This window comes from Peromyscus californicus, unplaced genomic scaffold, assembly GCF_007827085.1.
Source record: "Peromyscus californicus insignis strain IS unplaced genomic scaffold, ASM782708v3 Scaffold_7__1_contigs__length_154581171, whole genome shotgun sequence".
Taxonomy (NCBI): Eukaryota; Metazoa; Chordata; class Mammalia; order Rodentia; family Cricetidae; genus Peromyscus; species Peromyscus californicus.
In genome coordinates, this window is record NW_026294595.1 from 101612346 (window position 1) to 101634797 (window position 22452).

General features: G+C 48.3%; 1 protein-coding gene across 6 annotated transcripts; it reads right to left on the bottom strand.

Moving 5' to 3' along the window:
* Positions 1-353: 353 nt before the first annotated feature.
* Positions 354-22225, bottom strand: Itpripl1 (ITPRIP like 1). Of its 6 annotated transcripts, XM_052725241.1 has the most exons (4): positions 21969-22223; positions 19329-20947; positions 7250-7341; positions 354-2330 (listed from the first exon to the last, which is right to left on the bottom strand). In XM_052725241.1, exons 2-4 carry the CDS (start codon positions 20931-20933, stop codon positions 2144-2146), a joined length of 1884 nt encoding a protein of 627 aa, XP_052581201.1. In that variant the 5' UTR covers positions 20934-20947; positions 21969-22223; the 3' UTR covers positions 354-2143. The 6 variants fall into 6 exon arrangements, with proteins under 6 accessions (XP_052581201.1, XP_052581200.1, XP_052581203.1 ...); XM_052725240.1 differs by lacking the exon at positions 354-2330 and having other exon boundaries at positions 5923-7341; positions 21965-22225; XM_052725243.1 differs by lacking the exon at positions 354-2330 and having other exon boundaries at positions 5923-7341; positions 22115-22210.
* Between the last annotated feature and the right edge of the window lie 227 nt (positions 22226-22452).

Consider the following 22452-nt stretch of genomic DNA (forward strand, 5'->3'; position numbering starts at 1 on the left):
GGATCTCAGCTACGGATGTCTTGTTGTGCTGGTTCTGGCGTCCGCCATTCTTAGCTTCTTAGCAGCTTCTGGAGCTTTTGAAACCATTCAGACTGCCTACTTTGCAGTCTACTGGGACACTAACCTTCTGTGTCTCGAGTTCTTTCACCATATACATTAGGAATAGATTCATATTTAACATTTACACTTTTTTACAAATTCACATATAACATTAACATCTACTTATTTATACTCTTTAAGGGAACTATAGAAGTACTTTAGCAAATATATTTCTTATTACTTCTTATATACTTTTTATCTTATTTCTTATTTAAACTTACAAACTAGTTTACAACTAGTATCTTTTTTTTTCTTTTTTTGGTTTTCCGAGACAGGGTTTCTCTGTGTAGCTTTGCGCCTTTCCTGGAACTCGCTTGGTAGCCCAGGCTGGCCTCGAACTCACAGAGATCCGCCTGGCTCTGCCTCCCGAGTGCTGGGATTAAAGGCGTGCGCCACCACCGCCCGGCTACAACTAGTATCTTAACTTAGCAAACACCTAAAGATTTCTTAACACAGATCTAACAAGAGAATTTTTACAAACTCACATATCTTATTTTCATCTTTTTCTATTTCTTACTCTTAATTATCACTATCTTTCTTAGAAAGATTCTCTTAACTAGACAGGAAGTACGTACATCATTTCTAAAGTTTAGAGTTTATAGTTAGCTTTGCTATAAAGCACTGGGATTTAGTGAGTGTTGTCATTATAGAGTTACTTGTTGCTAGGGGACTGTAACATCTTTGGGATGAAGCCACACTCCAAAGTTGCCAGTTCTCTCAGCCGGTCCAGAACCGGCAGAGATGCACTGTCAGTGGTAGACAGTTTTTAACTAGAGGCTGTCCCTTCACCCAAATTCATAATAGCTCCCCTAAGTGCTTCAATTCAGACAAACATTTCTATTACAGCAGCACTTTTGGTTTGTTCTACTGAAAAACTTCACGCTGAGGGTGAAGTTACCATATTTAGCTACTGTAAAGCTCTTCGCTCGAATACTGCACAGCTTTTAGGTGATATAAAGTATTTTTCTAAAGGAACTAGTAAAGCCAAAAGCAGCACAGCTCCTAACTCTATTTCCTCACTGTTTGCATTAACCAGTGACAAAACCTCAGAAACACTAATTGGGCCACTTTCATTCTGGTTCCTTTATAGGAACGTCATTGGAGCTGACCTTTCTTACTTCCACGCTCCTTGCGAAACGCTCCGGTAACCACCTAGCTTCATTCTCTTGTGAAAAACCACAAACATGTCCTCAACCCCATATTAACACAGGATCGGGACCCTTCCATAATCCGGAGCAGGGATCTTTCCATCTTAAACTTTTGCTATTTTGATGAAGAGCATGTGACTGTTGAGCCATTTCCACTTGGAATAATGCTCAGCTACATTGCAAGTTCAAAGCCAGCCTGCACCAGATGGGAGAGAAACAAAGAAAATAATAAACACCCACTGAGCAGCCAACTCAATGTCTATGCCTATAGGTCTTTTATTTGCTACATATACCTATATATTTTTACAAAAATGGAGTCCATACAGTATGCTATTTTGCCTTCTGTTTTGTTCACATGTCAACATGACCTGCACTTCTTCTTCTGTCAATAAATGTGCTGTGATGTTTTTAACATCCAATGGCAGCTCGCTCCTGGTTCTGAAAGGAAGAACTGAGAATTGGAGATAAAGACACCCGGTTTGAGCAGATTCTGGGTGGTTATGGTACCTTTTGGAGAAGTGGCCTCGGTGACGGATGATAAGACCGTAGGAGCAGGGCTTAGGTAAAGGTTACAGGCCAGTTCCACTTCTATTTGGACTCTCTGTATTCCTCATCTGTGAGATGTAAGTTGGGCCTGAAGCTCCAGCCATCATTCTTTCCCTGCCAAGATGGCCTGTACTCTCAAACTGTGTTCTCCTCAAACAGTGCACCCTCAAACCGTGAGCCAAAACAAATCCTTCCTTGACCTTGCTTCTTGTCAGGTATTTGGTCTCAGTGATGGGAAAAGTATCTCGTCCAGACGTTCAGGCCACAGCATAGAGTGTCGTGTCAGAGATTAAGGGAGTCAGAGGTCTTATGTGCCCGCTCTTATACTGCTCACTCTGGAGGAGTTCATGTCACCAGGCAACCTCGTGGAGAGGCCCAAGGGATGAGGATGCCGAGCCAGTGGCCACCAGATGTGAGCTTCGAAGCATATTCTCCTCTGACTGAACTCTCAGGGGAGACTCAAGGCTCAGCTGACAGCTTGACCACGACATCATGAAAAGCCAGAGGCACCTTGCTAGCCACACCAGGACTCCTGACCTACAAAAACCATTAGGTAACAAATGGTCTGTTGCTTTAAGCCACGGCCTTTGGGGGCAAATTGTGGCACAGCAGGAGGCAACCAACGCAGCCCAGCCTTTTCTCAGCATAAAAGATTAACAGCTGGTGTTAAGCTGAGTGTTGTGATACAAGACTGTCATCCCAGATGTGGAGGCAGGAGGATCAGGAGTTCAAGGCTAGCCTCAGCTACACACCCTGGGCTACATGAGACTGTGTCTCAAACAGTAATGAAGTGTTGGTATTGAGAGAGCCTGAGGTAGAAAAGAAATGTTAATGACAAGCCTCCAGGGCTTCAGCTTAGTTCTTATTACATTAGTGCGTGCGTGCGTGCGTGTGTGTGTGTGTGTGTGTGTGTGTGTGTGTGTGTGCATGTGTGTACACTTGTGCTCTGTGAGATGCCAGCAGAAGGACAAATGAGGCAACTTCTTGTTCTTGGGGTATGTGTGTCCAGGGGTATAATTTGTTCTTATTCTATAAGGGAAAAGGAAAGGTCATATGGTAAGTAGCTTAGTTTAGTGGTCAATGTGACTTTGCCTATCATTTTAAAGACCGTGACGTACTTTCTGAGCCCACAGCTCGGAACACCCCACTTGGCACCAAAGGGGCAGTCTGCAGTGCCTTATCCAAGGACAGTGGGAGGAGAAACAAGTCACAAAGAATGTGTTCCATTGGGCAGGATGGCACAGGCCTGTCCTTCAGCTGCTTGGGAAGCTGAGGCAGGACAGTCATAATTTCAAGGGCTCTCTGGGCTATGGGGTAAGGTCAAGGCCAGCCTGGGCAGCTGAGGCCCTGTCTCAAAGAGTAGAAGGTAGGTTGGAGGGGCTGGCTCAGCAGTTAAGAGCATGGGTTGCTCTTCCAGAGGACCCAAGTTTGATTCCCAGCATCCACAGGGCAGCTCGAAACTGGAACTCCAGTCTTAGGGGATCCAATGCCTTCTTCTAGCCTCCAAGGGCATCAGGCACACACGTGGTGCAGATGTAAAAATAAATAAATCTTAAAAAGACAAGGAAGCAAACAAAAAAGAATAAACCAAAGAAGGAAAAAAAAATAAGCAAGTCCCCATTCGGTGGCATATAAAGGATGAAAGGAAGAGCAAGAAAGCCATTTCATCCGTTATCCTTGGTGGGGAAGGATGTGCGGAGGTCCTTGGGATTCTTAGGAACTGGATTTTACTTTAGAGCTGGTGGGTACATAGGTGTCCCTCTGTGTGTGTGTGACATATCTTACAATAAATTATATAGCGACAAGAACTGTTCTGTTGAACGGGAAACGTTCGGGGACCTTCCATGCAGATGGAGCCCCGCCTCTCACTGTGTATGTGGGTTGATGTTGATATTGGAGTAAACTCAGGTCCTGGTCCTCCTGTGTGTACAGTCAGCACTTTATCCATTGAACCCCAGCTCCCCTGCCCCAGAAATTGGGATCTTATGTACCACGGGATGGCTTGGAGCTCACCAAGTAACCAGGTAACCTTGACCTTCCCATCTTCCTGATTCCACCTCCTGAGTGCTGGGTTTTCTGGTGTGCACCACCACACCTCATTTATGCCATCCTGGGGATCGAACACAGGCTTCATGCCTGCTAGGCAAGCACTCTACCATTGCAGTTACCTCCCCAGCCCAAGGGCTCTCTTTTCCAGAGAAACAGGACTATAAAGTGTTCACGGTTCACCAAATCTCCCACACAGGTGGATTCCCAGCCTGGCTTACCATCATGTCCTTGATGTGAGTCACACCTAAAATAGACTCTGAGTTGGACAGAGTTTGATCATCTTGACACAGCAAGCACCAGCAGGTGGAATCTGGCTCTTCCTGAAAAAGCTGCTCAGGAATGAAATCTAATTCCCATTGTAGCAGCCGATGCCCTTGGAATCTCCACAGAACAAGGAACAGCATGTACCAAAGGCTGAAGGAAGCTCCTTCCCAGGATAACGTGATGAATTACACCACCACAGATTCCCTTGCAAGACCCTACCCAAAATAAAACAAAACAAAACAAAAAACCCAGAGCAGGCTGGAGAGTGGAGGGATTGCTCAATGGTTAAGAACACATACTAGCCAGGCAGTGGTGGCACACGCCTTTAATCCCAGCACTAGGGAAGCAGAGCCAGGTGGATCTCTGTGAGTTTGAGGCCAGCCTGGGCTACAGAGTGAGTTCCAGGACAGGCTCCAAAGCTACACAGAGAAATCCTGTCTCGAAAAACAAACAAACAAAAAACAAAACAACAACAAAAGAACACATACTGCTCTTCCAGATGACCTGAGTTTAGGCTCCGCCTTAGGAGGCTCACAGCTGCCTGTAACTCCAGCTCTCAGGGACCTGGTGCCCTCTTCTGGCCTCTGTTGGTACCTGCACTAGTGTGCACATAGCCACACCCACATACACATAATTTAAAGAAATAATTTTCTTTCTCTCCTTCCTTCCTTCCTTTCTTCCTTCCTTCCTTCCTTCCTTCCTTCCTTCCTTCCTTCCTTCCTTCCTCCCTCCCTCCCTTCCTTCCTTCCTTCCTTTCTTCCTTCCCCCTTTCTTCCTTCCTTCCTTCCTTCCCCCCTTTCTTCCTTCTGTTTTTATTTTATTTTTTTTTTTGTTTTTCGAGACAGGGTTTCTCTGTGTAGCTTTGCGCCTTTCCTGGAACTGTTTTGATTTTTTAAGACAGGGTTTCTCCATGTAGCCCTGGCTGTCCTAGAACTAGCTCTGTAGACCAGGCCAGCCTTGAACTCACAAAGATCTGCCTGCCTCTGCCTCCTGAGTGTTGGGATTAAAGATGTGCACCACCAGTGCCCAGCAAGAAATAAATTTTTTTAAGGCAGTTAAGGTAGGGCTCTGTTTGGGACTTTAAGCCAACCTTAGAGATAGTGGGAGGGATTTGAAGCTAGACTTTGTCCTTGGGGAGGTGTGAGGGTAGGTGGGGTAGCTGGCCAGGGAGGTGGCTACTTATATTGTTCTTTTAGTGTACCAGGCTCTTCTACTCAGCCACACTCTGGTCAAGAGGGAGCTTTTTATTTCTTTTCCTGAGACAAGACTCATTATATATAATCTTGGCCGTCCTGGAACTCATTGTGTGACTAAGGCTGGCCTTGAAGTTGCAGCAACCCTCCTGCCTCTGTCTCAGGATGTTACAGATGGCAGAACCACTCTTCCCCAAGTTCCCTCCAATCCCAACCGCTGCAGAAGCCTTAGTTCTTGAACTTCAGTGGGGAAAAAGTTCACCGCAGTGGGACATAGGCAGAGCAAGCAGCCAAAGTTTATTTTTAGCCGGAGAGAAAGCGAAAGCACTGTTCCCCCTCCAGAGTGGAGAGGGGACAGAGCTGAGCAGCAGCAAGAGGAGCTGCCTCTAGTGTCTGGACTTAGTCTTGGCCTATCATGTCCCCTCCCCTTGCCCACCCTCGGGGGCGGACTGGGGTCACCTTCTTGGAATATGTGAAATGTGGAAGCTTTCTTAGAAGCCATTCTTACCCACAATTCAATCTGTTATGTTTAAATGCAAGAGTGTGTATAAAAATGTAACTCTCCATAAAGTTGCAACCTTTACTGGGGGAAGGGCAACAGTCTGCCAAGACTAGTTTTGCTGCCCACCGCCACCCGTACCCTGGAGCCCTATCTTTCCTCTAAACTAGTTAGCTTAGCTGTTTTATATCACACACAAGCTTCAAGCCCTCTTATTTATCTTCCCCAATGTTCCTGACCATGCCACGCATGTTCATAGATTGCATGATCACACTGCGCATAAATTACAGGATCATGCAGCACACGGATTACGTAGGATGTAAAGCCCTGGAATGACTAATTGTTTTGCCAGCACATGCACGGTCATGTAGCTGGGGGAGTGGCCAGGAATTCCAACATTGGATTCTCTTTGAAGGTCTCTAATGGAATATACTGAGACTGTAGTACCATTGACTACACTGTGCTGATCTTTTCCCTAATGAAAGCAAGCAGTCTATTAAGGATGCAGGGCCCAAAAGTAAAAGTATTAAGATCAGCAGAGACCCTAACAATGTGGAGACTAAGGTAGTCAACCACGGAGAGGCATTAAACAGAGATTCGAACCAGATTGCTCATGATCCCTTTTTTGTTTGGCTAGTCCCTCCCTAACATTGGCCAGTGACTCTTTTACTATTCCTGAATAATCAACGTAGAATCAACATTCCTCCCCTAAGGCTGTGCACAGCCTACCTTGCTATAAAAATACAAGATCTAATCCCCATTTGTTTTGCAGTATTACTTCGGCCAGGAAGTTCTAGTTTGGCTGGAGTAGGAAATGGGGGGGGGGGATGGGGGGCGTCCAGGGATGTAACAACCTGATAGGGAGACTGAGTTGGCATGGGACCACCTGGTGCTTTGCCAGGGAGCTGCGTGGGCATGGGAGTGGTATACCCAGGTGGCAGTGGGGGTGGTCAGGATCATGATGTAGGGTCCCTTCCAGCGAGGTTCTAAGGTCTTGTGTTGGTGTCTTCTGACATAAACCCAGTCCCTGGGCTGGAATTGATGTGGAGTAGGTGGTGGAGCCATCTCCTACACCGTTACAACCTCGGCCAGGTGTCCTTGAACACCAAGGCTGCTGCGCTTAAGGGGGCAAGCAAGTCAACATCATTGAACTTGGTGGGCAAGTCAGACCACAAGTTGGGGAGGACAGGAGAGGGTCGTCCAAATACGATCTCAAATGGTGTAAGCCTGATGGTGTAAGGGGAATTTTGTACCCAAACAGGGTGAAGGGGAGGAGGGCCACCCAATCTCTTTTAGGATCCATTTTCATGCACTCTACCTGACCGGAACTCTGGGGTCTATAGGCACAATGCAATTTCCAATCTGCCCCAAGTGCTTTTGCTATACCCTGAGTTACCTGCACTGCAAAGGGGGGTCCATTGTTGGAGCCAATCAGAACAGGTATACCATACCTGGGAATGATGTCTTCAGGTAGCTTCTTGACCACCATCTGGGCAGTTTCATGTTTGGTGGGAAAAGCCTCTTCCCAGCTTGAAAAATGTATCTATAAAAACAAATAGATATTTGTAGCCATATTCTCCTGGTTTCACCTTAGTGAAATCAGTCTCCTCGTGAGAGCCAGGATTAGTCTTCTGAATCCTGTTAGCCATCATCTTTCTGGCCTTTCGGGTTTCCAGGCCTGAGGTAGGCTATGGGTGAGGGTCAAATCTTCTGTAGTATATCCCAGTTTGTCCATCAGCTCATGGGAACCCCACTCTGGCAGCTTTAGAGTTAGTATTGGGGCAGCTTGTTCTGCCGCAGCCACCTTAGTGGTCTTGTCTCCCCTCTGATTTCCCCAAGTAACTGGGGAGTTCCTTTTTTGATGTCCCGGACAATGAATGATTGTCAGCTTAGCCAGGAGCCATAGGGCTTTCTGCAAGTCTAGGATTTAAATTATTATTATTATTTTTTTTTTTTGGTTTTTCGAGACAGGGTTTCTCTGTGTAGCTTTGCGCCTTTCCTGGAACTCGCTTTGTAGACCAGGTTGGCCTCGAACTCACAGAGATTCACCTGGCTCTGCCTCCCAAGTCCTGGGATTAAAGGCGTGCGCCACCACCGCCCGGCTGGATTTAAATTATTTTTGATAATCTTTCTCTCAGCTGTCAGAAGTCCCCTTTCTTGATATATAACATCATGTAGGTGTGACATGGCGAATGCCTAGCAACTGTCTGTATATACATTCTTTTTTTTTTTTTTTTGGTTTTTCGAGACAGGGTTTCTCTGTGTAGCTTTGTGCCTTTTCCTGGAACTCACTTGGTAGACCAGGCTGGCCTCGAACTCACAGAGATCCGCCTGGCTCTGCCTCCCGAGTGCTGGGATTAAAGGCGTGCGCCACCACCGCCCAGCTGTATATACATTCTTAAGGCCTTGGTCAAGGTGATCAGTTTCTGCCTTCTGGGCCGACGTTCATGGGGGCAGAGTCTCAGCCCAAATGTCCTCTCCCTCCATCACCACCACCTCGCCTGCATTCCTTTTTCCTTCTTTGACAAAACTGCTCCCAAAGGTGTACTGGGTGAATTCAGCATCTGGCATTGGTTGGTCCCTCAGATCAGATCATGTCCCATGAACTTGGCTGAGTATCTCAGGGCAGCCATGAAAGGGTTGTCCAAGTCTGGATCAGGGAGTAGAGTGACTGGGTTTAAGGTCATTGATGAGGCAAATATATTCACAGGGGGTGGTGGGGTTAAGGAGGAGGGACTGGTAGTGGATCCTTGCATTGCTCAACCAGCACTCGGGAGGCTGCTTGAGAAATTCTTCTACCACATGAGATGAGGTCACAGTCATTTCTTGCCCTAGGGTGAGCTTGTCTGCTGGCACAGCCACATCTGGATGGAATGGCAGAAGTCATAAAGCCAGCACAGCTGCTTGACAAAGATCCAGCAGAGCTGAGCCACATGATGGCTGCCATGCCACCTTTGGTTTTCATCTCTACCTGTTACATACTTGGGGCACTTTTAATATTCTTACAATTTGAGGATATTGGATTGATGGAAAATTCCTTATGAATCATTTATGCCCTCTCTCAGGAACGCTGCTTCTAAGCTTCCCCAGGAAATTCCTGAACATACTATTCCTCCCACTTTTAGGGAGATAACCTTATCTACTTGAAGGTCTTCCTTATGCCTTGGAGGTTGTGACACATAAAGAAGTCAGAGGTCTCTTTATGAGGCTATGAGATATTCTTGAAACATCTGTCCCTGTATTTACACAGGAACACGATATTCAAAACAAAGTAAACTTAAAAAGGTCAACAAGATTCAGTGGGCTAGAGGAGTTGGCCACAGTTGAGAGTATAAGCCTCTTTCATTGTACACTCAATTACGAGACATACAACTCTGTCCTACATAGAGACATATTGATGAGCAAATATGGAGTGGAAAGATGATAAAAGTATGAGGTGTCAGGACCTCCCTCTCTTAGAACAGTTAGCTCATGCAGAGCCACTATAATGTCATATGACCAAGGAACAACAGAATGCCAGGATTAGACATATAGACAAATTCTTTTTTTTTTTTTTTTTTTTTTTTTTTTGGTTTTTCGAGACAGGGTTTCTCTGTGTAGCTTTGTGCCTTTCCTGGAACTCACTTGGTAGCCCAGGCTGGCCTCGAACTCACAGAGATCCGCCTGGCTCTGCCTCCCGAGTGCTGGGATTAAAGGCGTGCGCCACCACCGCCCAGCGACAAATTCTATAAAGATATAAAATGTAAACGTTGTATTATGCCAGAATTTGAATAACTGCAGCAGCTTTGGCCTGAGAATTTTTCTTAGGCACTCTGACCATTAGAGTTAATGACACACTGCTTGGGACTTGGCAAAATGTCCAGGGTAGCTTGAAGATTTTGTTTTGATCTAGTGTCCTTGAAGCAACCAAAGCTACCAGCCTGAGAACAGGCTGGCATATGCCTCTAGATTCTCAAAAACTGGGTTATGGAGTTTATGAGTAAGAATGATGCCTCTATTTATTAATGATGTCAAAACTTGAGGGAAAATGATTGGAAATAATAACACTGTTCTGTCATAGTTTATTAATGATGACTAAAAGATTAGCAAAAGGAAGTGAAACACATGTCCAAAAACAAAAATGATACGATCTATGTTTTGGAACATCATGGATGTATCCCTGCTCACTCAATTCTGTATAAATAAAGAAGCACTCTGGCTGCTAGTCAGTCAGGCTGCAAGATTCTCCCGACCACCATGGCCTGCCTCACTTCCTTCCCCCAACTCCTTACATCCTCTGCTGGGACCTGTCCCACTGGGGATGACTCCTGTATGCTTCCTCTCTGTCCATCTCTCCTAAAATGAAACTAAGAAGTATTTCCTCCGTCACCACTCTTGCATCTACCCATCTTCAGACCCTGCCCTCATCCAGAGTTGAACTCTGGCAGTCCACATCTTTGACAAGCAAGGCAATGGCCTCAAAAGGGGGTATGGGCAATTAGGCATGACCAGGAAAGAGTGAGATACTCGGCCCATCCCAATGTCCACCTGTCTTCAGGTAGTCCATGAGTAGTATTGGTCTATGCCTGTAGCCCCAGTACTCAAGCTTTTTCTTTAAAATGGGACCTAGGTGGCAGGGGGTGGGGAGCTGTCACCAAACATAAATTGGACAGGTTTCCCCTCCAAGTGTAGAAATACCCTAGGTTTGGGGAGGGGGTCCAAACCCCATTCCCTTCAGTCACTTTCTCATACCTTCAAAGTTCCCTTCAGAACTTTCATGTACATGAAATCACTTTCTTATACTGCTGTGGATATTGCTCTGTATAAACAAACACTGATTGGCCAGTAGCCAGACAGGAAGTATAGGCAGGACTAACAGAGAGGAGAATTGAGGGAACAGGAAGGCAGAGGGAGAGACTGCCAGCTGCTGCCATGACAACAGCATGTGAGGATGCAGGTAAGCCACGAGTCACATGGCTAGGTATAGATTTATAGAAATGGGTTAATTGAAGATATAAGAACAGTTAGCAAGAAGCCTGCCACGGCCATACAGTTTGTAAATAATATAAGAGTCTGTGTGTTTATTTTATAAGTGGGCTCTGGGACTGGCAGGACTTGGCGGGAGCTGGAGAGAAAAAAATTACTTTCTTACACTTTTAGAACTTTTCATATCCTCAGACACTCAGAATTTAAGTTATTCTTGGTGCTTACTTAAGCCTTCACATTCTCAGACCTTTATCCTGTATGAGTCCATGAAGATGCAGCTTTAATATCTTATTTCTAAGTCACTTTCTTCCCCTGCTTCCGCCACCAGTACGTGACAGGGTTCCTTATAGTTCCTCTTTCTGGGGCATTCCTTGGCCCAGTGTCCAATTTCCTTGCATTGGGTACATGGGTCTTATTGCAGCTTTGGCTTGTTGCTCTTCCAGGGTGCCTTACCTTGTTCCGGGTCAGGCGGTGGAGTTGTCTCTGTTTTTCCTCTGGATCTGCAGCCGATGCTGCCAGTAGCATTCGAACCATGTTGCAAGCTTGTTTTCCGTCTGCAGCTGCTCTAGCTTCCCTTTCCATTGCCCTAACCCTCTCCTGTCTTTTCCTTAGTCTGGCTTGTACTTTATTTGCCACCTTCATCAAGTCATTCACCGACTTACCGGCTAAACCATCTATCTTTTGGAGCTTCTTCCTAATATCTGGTGCTGCTTGATTGACAACAGCTAGGATTACTGCTGACCTCTGCTCAGCTGCCTCGGGGTCCATGGGAGAGTAAGCCCTAAAAGTCTCCATTAATCAGTCTCTCAAGGTTAGCTGATGGTGATTCATTAACCTCCTGCTCAACACTATAAATTTTAACCACATTAGTTGGTGCTTAGCAGTCACCTGGAGACCCCTCATTAGAACCTGGCAGTAGGACCTTGAGGCCTCCCTACCTTCTGGTGAATTGAAATTCCATTGGGGGCGAGTCAAGGGGAAGCCTGCATCAATCTGGGCCTGGTTGGCCGTGGGACACGCATCATCTCCTGGAACCAGCTTCCAAGCCTCAACAATAATGCACTCCTTCTCTTCTGTAGTGAAAAGGATCTGGAGGAGTTGCTGGAGTCATTGCATGTAGGCTGATGAGTGAAAGCGACAGAGTCTAACAGGTTAATAAGACCCTTGGGATTATCAGAGAAAGAGGGGTTCTGAGTTTTCCAGTTATGCAAGTCAGCAGTGGCAAAGGGCCAATACTGATAAACCTCACTGCCCTGATCATCAGGAAGGCCTATCACACGAGTGGAGTCCAGCTCACAGGCGGTAGCTTCCTGGGGCACTCTTCCATGGGTGCGGGGGTGGGGGGGGGTGGGGTGGGGGGGGGGGACTCAGGATGGGCTGAGCCTCCCCCTGAGCATCTGGTGATGTCAGAGGAGGGGGCCCATCCTGGGGTTGTAGGGGGGGGGCTGAAGGAGATATGGTGGGGGTGAGGATAGGAGATCCTACTCTAATACCCCCTCTAGAATCAGGGGGGCTGAGGGCTTGGGATCCTTGGGGGAGTTCTTGGTGTCTCCAACCCCCAAGGCAAACACTGTTGAAGATCCCCCTGAGTTGGTTGTGAGTAATGGCTTCCTTCAGCCAAGGTGGGAGTGGGGGGTGGGCGGTGGGGGGTTCACAACTAGGTCCTCCCAGATATTAATGCAGGGAACCTGGTCAGGGTGTCCCAGCCGTCTGTAGATGACATCCTTAGCCCTGCTAATGAGAGATAGGTTAAAAATGCCTTCCATGGGCCAGTTAGTCTGAAAGGATGGCCACTCCCATTGACAGAGGTTCTAGAGTTGGCCAGCCTCTAGGTGTTCCCATCCATCTTGACGGCCACAGTCCCTGAAATCTTTAAAATGGTCAAGGAAGAGGCTCAGTGGGGTAGGAGGACGGCTGGACTTTTGGCCCATTATTTCAGGATGTTCCAACCACAGAAACAGACCAAACACAACCAAAGATGCACACAAAATGACAGACAAACCAAATGGCTGTGTACAGATCCGAAAGTGAGACTCCAGATTAAGGGCTTGTAGTTGTGACCCACTCAGTCTCTGCAGAGGTACTGGGGTGGGGGTCCATTCCCCCTCAGGAGGGTCATCCAACCCTCCAGCGGGATCCCAGGGCATCCCCCGGGTCTCCCAGCCTGTGATCTTTTCAGCACATCTGCCTAGATCTTATACAGACTTTACAGAAGGAGTTCCACCAATCAGAAACAGAATACAGTTTGCCCAGGCAATTCAGAAAGGTACCAGGTTGTTGGTTGTTGTTGGCACCTGAAGACTCAGCAGAGGGTCGTCATGGTGGGCTTGGGGATCCTGGGTGAGCACCCAAATGTTGTGCCCAAAGTCCAGATCCCCAAAGGATCACCAAGAGACCGAATCTGATGCAAAAACAAAGAATTTTTAATACGAGTTAACTCGGGCCTCTCCATCCAACTGACGAAGCAGCAGAGCAGGAGAGGCCTCAAGCAGCATGGGGCAAGGGTTTTTGTAGTGGCTAGATGGGGGGGGGGGGGACAGGAGGAGTGTGGGGTGTGTTGGGGGTGTGTGGGAGGTGTTGGGGAATTCCAAGACTGCCTAGTTACAAACCTGGGATTGGCTCCAACTCTGGTTAGGGGTTTCTGGGCTGGGCTGATTGGTTCTTTTAGGTCTAGGGAATTGCAACATTGTAACCTCAGCACCCAGATTTGTTTATCCACTTCTGATTGGCTGTTCCCTATGGGGTAATGTGTTCATAGCCCCTGATTGGCCCTTCCCTATGGGGTGAGGTGATCATGGCTTCTGATTGGCCCTTTCCTATGAGGTGAGGTGATCATGGCTTCTGATTGGCCTTTCCCTATGGGGTGGGGTGTTCACATCTTCTGATTGGCCTTTCCCTATGGGGTGGGGTGTTAGTTAGGGGAAAGGTCAGGCAGTCACCGCCTCTGATTGGGCCTTCCCTGTGGGGTGAAGAGTTCATGGCTCTCTCTGTAGCTAGGGCAAAAGGTCAGCGCAGTCAGGAGGTCAGGAGTGGTGGTGGTGGGGCTTCCTGCTCAGGCCTCTTTGCTATGCCTGCAGTTCTGCTGAGGCCTGGGTCTCTCATTCACTACATGCATGGCTGGTGCCTGAGGTTAGAAGAGGGTGTCAAATCCCCTGGAACTGGAGTTACAGATGTTTGTGAGCCACCATGTGAGTTCTAGGAATCGAACCCAGGTCTTCTACAAGAGCAACACATGCTCTAAACCAATGAACCATCTCTCCAGCCCCAAAAGCTACCTTTTAAAGCTACTTTGCTTTTGCATGAACTTGTTCTCTCAGAAACACTTTAGGATGAGGCACAGTGGTGTAACATGGCCCCAGACCTTAGCACAACTGACTCCATGATGAAAGTGCCATTCAGGCTGTAAAACTTAGCATGTAGACAGCACCACCTGTTGTTGGTTGTTTTCTTACTTTTTGGGAGTCCCTCCACCCAGCTCCCAAATAAATCACACAGTGTCTTATTCTTACTTATAAATGTCTGGCCTTAGCTTGGCTTGTTTCTAGACAGTATTTTTTTTTTTAACTTTAAATTATCTCATCTACCTTTTGCCTCTGGGCTTTTTCTTTTTCTTATGTATATCTTACTTTGACTCTTACTCCGTGGCTGGCTGTTTGGCTGGGTGGCTCCTAGCATCCTCTTCTCTTTGTTCTCTTGCTCTTTCTTCTTTCTTTTTCCAGATTTTTCCTTCTATTTGTTCTCTCTACCTACCAGTCCCGCCTATCCTATCCTTTCTCCTGCCTCACTATTGGCCATTCAGCTCCTTACTAGACCATCAGGTGTGTTAGGCAAAGTATCACAGCTTCACAGAGTTAAACAAATGCAACATAAAGGAATATAACACATCTTCGCATCATTAAATGTTACACAGTATAAACAAATGTAACACACCTTAAAATAATATTCTGCAACAACCACCAGCCAAAATGAAAACAAAGACCTAATTCATCAAAGTCCGTGATTCTGGGAAAGTCTCTAACTGTACTAACCTTGCTTTGTGGCTTCTGTAGTCCCACCTCTGGCTAACTGGTCTTGTTAACTGAAGTATGTCAACCCAGGACATGGCTTTTGTGTTCAAAGCTCACCCTGAGAAAGGCTTGGGGCTATACTAGATAGAACCCGAAACACCCAGTGTAGTTACTGACAGACTAACAAAGACTTTCTCTGAGCTTAAACCCATTTCTGAGCATGGATACCCCAGGACAGTGGAACTATGGAAAGAAAAGATTACAGTCTTCCTCACCTTCCTGAATGCTACCGTCAGCCACCCAGGAACTGCACATCAGCACCCAGGACTGGATGCTCCCCACCTTATCCATTTCTGAGCTTTTTTTTGCTCTGAAAAATCTCTGCAGGCTGCTCACCTTTCCATCCACGTTGCCCCCTTCTCACTGGGCCTACAATAGCGTTTGCCAAGTGGAAACTTGATCTCGCCCCCACTTGTCCGCTACCACTTCCTCCCAGAAGTCTGAAACCCTTTCAAAGGTTCCTTTGTTCTGGGAACTTCCAAAGGGGCCTACAAGGACCTCCAGGGTTTGCCCCCCCCCCCCCCCGCCCCCACCCGGCCCCCATAGGCTCTTCAGCCTCATTTTGATCCTCTCACCTCCCTGCCTCCACCCCCTCAGGCCTTTTTTCAGACTTGCCTCCATCCTGCCTGCTTCTACCACAATTCCTCGGCACACAAGCTCTCTTCGACCTAGAATTCTCTGCATCTACATCTCCTTCCAGTTAGCTCCAGTCAGGTTTGGTTCCTGCCGGTTCCCCAGGAAAGCCTTCCGGGATACACTGAAGGCTTCTTATTGGAGGAGGCTTTGATGTTCAAACTAAGATCATCAAGCATTGGAGGAGGAACAGGTGGCTCTGAACTGGGGTCCCTGAAGAACCGGGTAGGAACCTCTGACAAATGAAAGATGCTTCTGACCCACTGGACAAGGCTGGAGGCTATTCTGGGGCAATAATGAGCCTCCTAGGCTGACTGCTTGACTCTGTGCCAGCTCCATACCCAGTGTCTAGAGGCCAGGCATGCCCAGAGCAGGCAGGTCTTTCACATGTACTCTGAATGCTGCCTTTGTTTTGGAGTTCAGGCTACTGAGGGTACCAAAAGATTAAGTGATTTATCATTGCTATCAGAGGCATGTGAAACTCAATTCCTCTGTACAGAAGTGGTCGGCCCCTCCCCCACTGATAGGCTGCCAGAAGGCGGATTGTACTCCACCGCATTCTACTTCCTTAAAATCCAAGAGACACAACCTTAGTTTGGGTGAGGAACAATAGTTACCAATTGGCTAAACAAGCAACCTTTGGCTACAAATTTGCTAATTTTTCAGCCAAAAGCTGGCTTTTACCATAACACAGTTTCTGATTTAAACCATCAAGTTACTGAGAGCAAAAGGGACTGCTCTTGAAAGGGCTTTTCGATATCTTGGCCATGTAGTGGAGCAGGCCTTTAATGCCAGCACTCCTGAGGTGGAGGCAGAGGCAGAGGCAGGTGGATCTCTGAGTTCAAATCCAACCTGGCCTTTAGAAGCAGAGTCAGTTCCAGCACAGCCAGGGCCAAACAAAGAAACCCTGTATCGAAAAACTGAAGGGAAAAGAAAAAAGAAAAAAAATAAATAAAAGGAAATCGCTTTACCCTCTGAGCAAGTGCTTTTAATTTTTGTATGCAATATGAAATTCCTCATTTCCTAAATCCTCTCAAACAATAACATACTGTCCTGATCTTAAAACCAGTATGATGCATTTTGCTTTTCAGAGCTATTGGACCGGTTAATCTTGTTTCATTCCAAAGCCCACAGGGAAGGTTGCTAGGGCGGGTACTTTACTCCAGGTGCAGCCACTTACTAGGTATGCGACCACAGGAAGACTGCGCACCCTCTCCATACTTCAGTTTCTTCCTATGTACAGTAAAGCACCGATGTGATGGGGCTACAATATGAGGACTGAGTGAATTCCTAAACAAAAACACTAGTGTCTACCATGCTCAGTGAACTCTAACTATTCCCATCACTGGAACCGGTGCTGCACCCTTGGGAGCTTGCCAGGTTCGGTATCACAATCAAGTTTAGCTTCCTATCTGGAGAGGTTCCCCATTTCATTGTTAAGAATATTCCCCGTGCACAACAGGTCTGTTCTTCCCATTACTCACTCCACACACACCCGGTGCACTCTTGTACCTTCTGCCCCACCCAAGCTTTGTTGACTATTCCCTTTGTAGTCTTCTCCCCGCTCATAATTTCACGTTCCTTTCTTGTCTGTTCGATGAGAAACAGCCCCGCAGACTAGCAATCACACCACCATCTTCCCGCCCCAGCAGACTCCTAGAGCATGCTGTTCGTAGTTACTAAGAGCTTTGAATTTGGTCGAGATCTGGGTTTAGGTACCATGGAAATTAATAACTTAGATGTTCCTTAACTTTATGAGTTATTCTTTCCTGGCCACTGGCCATGCCACTGGAAACCACAGGGCAAACCACAGTTTTAAGATGCACTGAGAAACACCAGGATATAGTAGCTAGAGCTGTCAGAGGCACAAGAACTTCTTGGGGAAGGTACGCATGAACGTTGTCAGTGAACAGATTCTGATTCATACAGAAAACAGCCTCTGTTTTTTAGTGGAGTTAAGATAGAAGCAGGTAGTTTTCTAAAAAGTATATGAACATTTGAAAAACAGAAATCCCACCTGCACAGAGCCATCACCACATCCTCTTACCTGGAAAGCAGGTAACATGGGAGCATATTACTTATCTCTATGTAGCAAGAATTTCAAATATTGACTGACATCAGTTTCTAGAATGCTTTTATTTTTTTCTGGGGTAGGGAGGGTGTGGATTCTTCAACAGAAGCCCCAAAGGCTAGCATTTGATAACCTTTTACCTCACCAACTGCAGAGGGCAAGTCAGAGGGCGGGCCAGGGTCTCCTTCCCAGCAGATTTCCTGGCAGTGTTGGGTACAGAACAGCCTTGATGTTTCAAAACAACCACACCCATAACTATTTCTTAAGACTCTTCAAGATGCTGAAGGCTTGGAACAAGGGGGAAACACGCCAATCAGTCTCTTGAATCAGGCCTCTCAGAGCTGGACGGCTTCACATACCTTCCTGTCCAGCCCTGGCAATGGGCCTAGATTGTGATGACCCCTCTTTTCAAAAACACAAAGTTCAAGTAATCTCTTTGTCATCTTTGAAGGGAGACTAGAAAGTCATCACCAGAAGAGCGCACACGGCAGCTCCCTCAGAAACAAAGCGCTCCTCTCAGAGCCCACGGAGAGGCAGCAGCAGAGCTTTCTAATACTGCTTCCAGGCACTAGAAAGGCCATCAGGTGGTGCTTACGTCCTCTCAATCATGGGATGGGTCACCATTAACTTAATACTTAGGAATCAAAACTAACAAATATTTGGGTAGTTCTAGGGCTTTTCTCAGATACATAAAAACAGCTATAGCCGGGCGGTGGTGGCGCACGCCTTTAATCCCAGCACTCGGGAGGCAGAGCCAGGCGGATCTCTGTGAGTTCGAGGCCAGCCTGGGCTACCAAGTGAGTTCCAGGAGAGGCGCAAAGCTACACAGAGAAACCCTGTCTCGAAAAACCAAAAAAAAAAAAAAAAAAAAAAAAAAAAAAACAAAACAAAAAAACAGCTATAAATTTGTGTGAAAATAGGGAGACAGAGGCAGGCAAATCTCTGTGATTTAAGAGGCCAGCCTGGTCTACAAAGCAAGTTCCAAGACAGCCAGAGCTGTTACACAGAGAAACTCTGTCTCAGGGGGAAAAAAAAAAAGAGGAAGAAAAGAAAAAGTCAGGGTGGTGGCGATGACGCACGCCTTTAATCCCTGCACTTGGGAGGCAGAGACAGGCGGATCTCCATGTTCAAGACCAGCCTGGTCTACAGATAGAGTTCCAGGGCAGCCAGGACGATGTAGAGAGACCCTGTCTTAAAAAAAAAAAAAAAAAAAAGACATACCTTGTTTATATTTTCCAACTAGTTAAGTTATGAAAACTCACATCCTGAAGTAGGGACTGTGGCTGTCAATTCAAGGGAGGAAAGTGGAGTGCATCAGTTCGGGTGGGAATTAAGCTAACAGCGCAACAAGCCATTTCAAAGGGAGCATGGAGCAAGTCACGAAAAGAAGTCAGCTAGGATGGAGGTATCTCTGGAGCATCTGCTTCCAGTGTTGACACAGAAACACAACTTAACCAGATCTCAGCTCCTCAGCAGCAAACTCTCCCCAGGACATCTGTTCCCATGTCCTTTTCCCTTCTCTGCGTCATGACTAAAGTCAGGAGACTAAAACATCACACACACACACACACACACACACACACACACACACACCCACACCCGCCCGCCCCACCCTGCTGGCTGCAGCCTGTGAGCAAGGTGAAGGTCACATACACCTCTGGTATGTGAGAAATACACTCTTTGCAGCCTGAGGAATCAGAACTACCTTCTTCTACCTTTTTTTTCTTTTTTTTTTTTTTAATGGCCTTTCCTTTAAAGTCCTCCAGCCAGTGGGGGGCAAGGCAGTGTTTTCACCTGGGCCAAAAGGTTGTGGAACTCCTCCACCGCCTGCGTGTGCGCCACCGGATTCAGCACCAGGTGCTGGAACAGATTGACAGGCTCAGCATTCCGAAATGTCTTAGGGATGGGTATGGTCAGGGGCAGGATGGTGTTACCAATGAGGAAGTGATGGAGAGACCTTTGCTGGAGGCCTCGGCCTAAGAACCAGAGGAGGTCCTGGAGCCGCTGCGAGAGCATGCTCTGCTGCCAGTCGGTCAGGGGCAGTCGGAGCAGCAAGTGCATGAGGGCTGTTTTGAAGTGGTAGGAGGTGAGGACGGGGCGGGACGCTCCCGGGGGTAACGTCTGGTGGTCCTGAAGACTCAAAACGATCTGCAGGCACTTGAGGTGGCAGGTGTTCTCGGGGGCAAAGCGCCCCACCAGCTTCAGAAACAAGTGTTCGCAAGCCGCAAAGGACTCCGGCCAGTCCACACTGGTGAGCTGTTCTTGCCCGGGGGCCTGACTCACCAGGTAGACCAAGGTATCCTCCCGTTGCACCCCAAGAACCAAACTGATCAACAGAATGCGGCCCGAGCGGTAATCCAACCTGAGCTTGCAGGTGGTGGTAGACGGTGGGAGAGTGAGCTTAAAGTCATACTTGTGGGCCACGAGGGCCCAGGCGTTGCTCACCATGTTCCGGAACCACTGCACAGTCTTACACACGTCCAGGTGCGAGCCGGTGCACAGAGCTGCCTTGATGGAGCTCGTGCACTTGTTCGAGATGGCGGAGTGGCCCCTGTGATGGTGCACCAGACACAGCACATCCCCCAGGGCCTTCTCGTGCTGGCAGATGACTTCGGAGTCCACCTTCACAGAGCCGCAGCGCCGGCCCAGCGCCGGATCTCTCATCTCCAAGACAAACATCGTGCCCTGTGGAGGGACAATGGGCACCAGGACATCGAACTTCTGGGTCTCATGGAGGGTCCCCCACTTCTCAAAGGCAGCTCCAATGCCCAAGCAGTCCTCCAACTGTGGGTGAGCCTCCCGGCGGCTGAGCACCCGGCAGGCCTCAATGAGATCATCCACAAAGCTCTCCACAAACTCACAGGTGCAGGACAGGTCACGGATGGCATTCTGGATATAATGTTTGTAAAAGGATTCCAGGGCTTCCTGGGAGGGGAAATCAGAGAGCCAGGTGTAAGAGGTGACGGGCACAACACGGATTTCTTCCTCTTCCTCCTCGCTGCTGGAGTCGAAGGCTGGTTCGTGCTGCATGTTCTGTCGCAGGAGCTCAAAGATGAGAAAAAGGCAAAAGAGGCCTGTGTTCCACATGTTTCCCAGCATCCAGCCCAGAGGGCCCCCATCTTGGTCACTGGCCTGGAACGGCCATCCCATGTCCTTCTTCCCCAGCACTAACTGATCACTGGACGTGTCTCCTCTCCAGAAGTTCTCTGCTTTCTGCTTCTGCTCAGCGGCTCGCCGTCTCTCTTCAAACTCTATTTCTAACTGCCGCATCTCCTCGCTCATTCGCTTCTCCAGCTGCCGACTCCTGGCCAGTGTGTCCAGGTCCATCCGGTCACTGACCATCAGGGGGTGGTGGACAACATACATCACTGCCAGGAACAGCAGGCTTATCACAGCCATGGAGGCCTCTGCATCTGGAGAAGTAGGAGGGTGGGGGTCAGTGGTGACTTGTCGGGCACATCTGTTCTCCAGCACATAGTCCCCAGAGCCCTGGTACCTCAAATCCTGGATGCCAACTACTCAAGAGGAACAGAAAGTGCAGAGAGCTGGGTTTGGACGGAGCCAGAGCGGGCTGCCGGAAGAGGTTTAGGGAAGGGAAGTGGAGACCTCGGCAGGGTGTACCCTGAGCCAGCTGCTTCCCTTCCACATACTGTGGGTGGCATTTAGGCTGCCAGAGGGTGGGCATGAGACTGTTTTTATTCCAGTATATTATGGGGAGGGGGACCCTTACAGTAGGGTGGCCTCACCCGACTCATCAGTCCACCTTGGGCACCAGATATGCCCTGCCAGTCCCAGAGGCTCCCTTCCACAGGCAGAAAATACAGAATCTGTCTGGGCAATATCTTCCCCATCCTTGGGTAGCCAGCCTCAGTCCCCAGCTGCAGCATCCCACTTCCTCTGTGACTTCACAACCCTACCCTGTGTCATTAGACCACTAAGCCTCACCACTGTGCCCTGTAGGAGCCAGACAGGCACGGGGCTGCCAACTCCCTGTGTACTGCAATGTGGTTCTGAGGCAGCTGCACTTCTCAGCCCAGGAAAGTGCAGAACTCAGAGGCCAAGCCCCAACTGACAGACAGTAGCAGAGATTCCCTGGCCCTCCCACCCCATCACTGAAGCCTGAAACTTCCGGCCTTCATTCCCATTAATTCACCAGCTACTGGGCTCCCGGAGTCACGAAGGGCAGTGCACCAGGGATATCGAGTTCAGGTGAGGGTCTCTCCTCCCTTTGGAGCTGAGCCCAACTGCTCTCTCCATGAGCCCTGTTCAAAATGACCAGAGCCGCGCGGGCTCTGCCTTAAAGTGGAGGCCCCTCTGCCATTAGTAACTTCCCCAAATTCCACGCCCAGACAGTGCAATCTCACCCATCTCTCCTGACCCAGTTAAAAACCCAGATTAAGGGTTTCTCTTGGAATTAGGGGCCACCTTACTCACGGTCTCTGTTAAGAGCAAGAGAGCATTCTTAAAGACACAGCGCGGCCTGGCCCCCCCTGCCTTCTTCCGGGCGTGCACGATGCTGCCAGCTCATAGCCGGCACCGACTACAAGCGTGGTCCCGACGCGCTCTTTCTGGGTACAGACCATGTCTCCGACAGTCCAAAGTCTGGGGACTGCTGGGACTACCACGCGGTGCTGGCCGCGGAGAACTCCAGCAAGCCACAGCGCTTCCCGCCTCAGGGGTTCCGCCCCGGGAGGCTCCACCCCTTGCTCAAAGCCACGGGGCGGGGCCCCGGGAAGAGGCTCAGCAGCGCTGAAGCCCTCCTTAAGGGCACGCACCTTTTGTCCCCAGTCCTTTGAAGGGACAGCAGAGCATCTGTGGCTACCCTCTCACAAGCTACTCCGCTTCGTGCGGTGGCACAAGGCTGAAGTGCCTGCTGCCACCCTCACCACGTTCCTTCCTGGACAATGTATCCTTAATG

Bases quoted from the DNA above. Each gene is read 5' to 3' on its own strand.
- Itpripl1 (XM_052725240.1), bottom strand. From the start codon at position 20,933: ATGGCTGTGATAAGCCTGCTGTTCCTGGCAGTGATGTATGTTGTCCAC. The intron at 7,342-19,328 runs GTGAAAACACTG...TTGTTTTTATAG, and splicing joins TCCACAACCTTTTGGCCCAG to ATACATTTTTCAAGCTGGGA.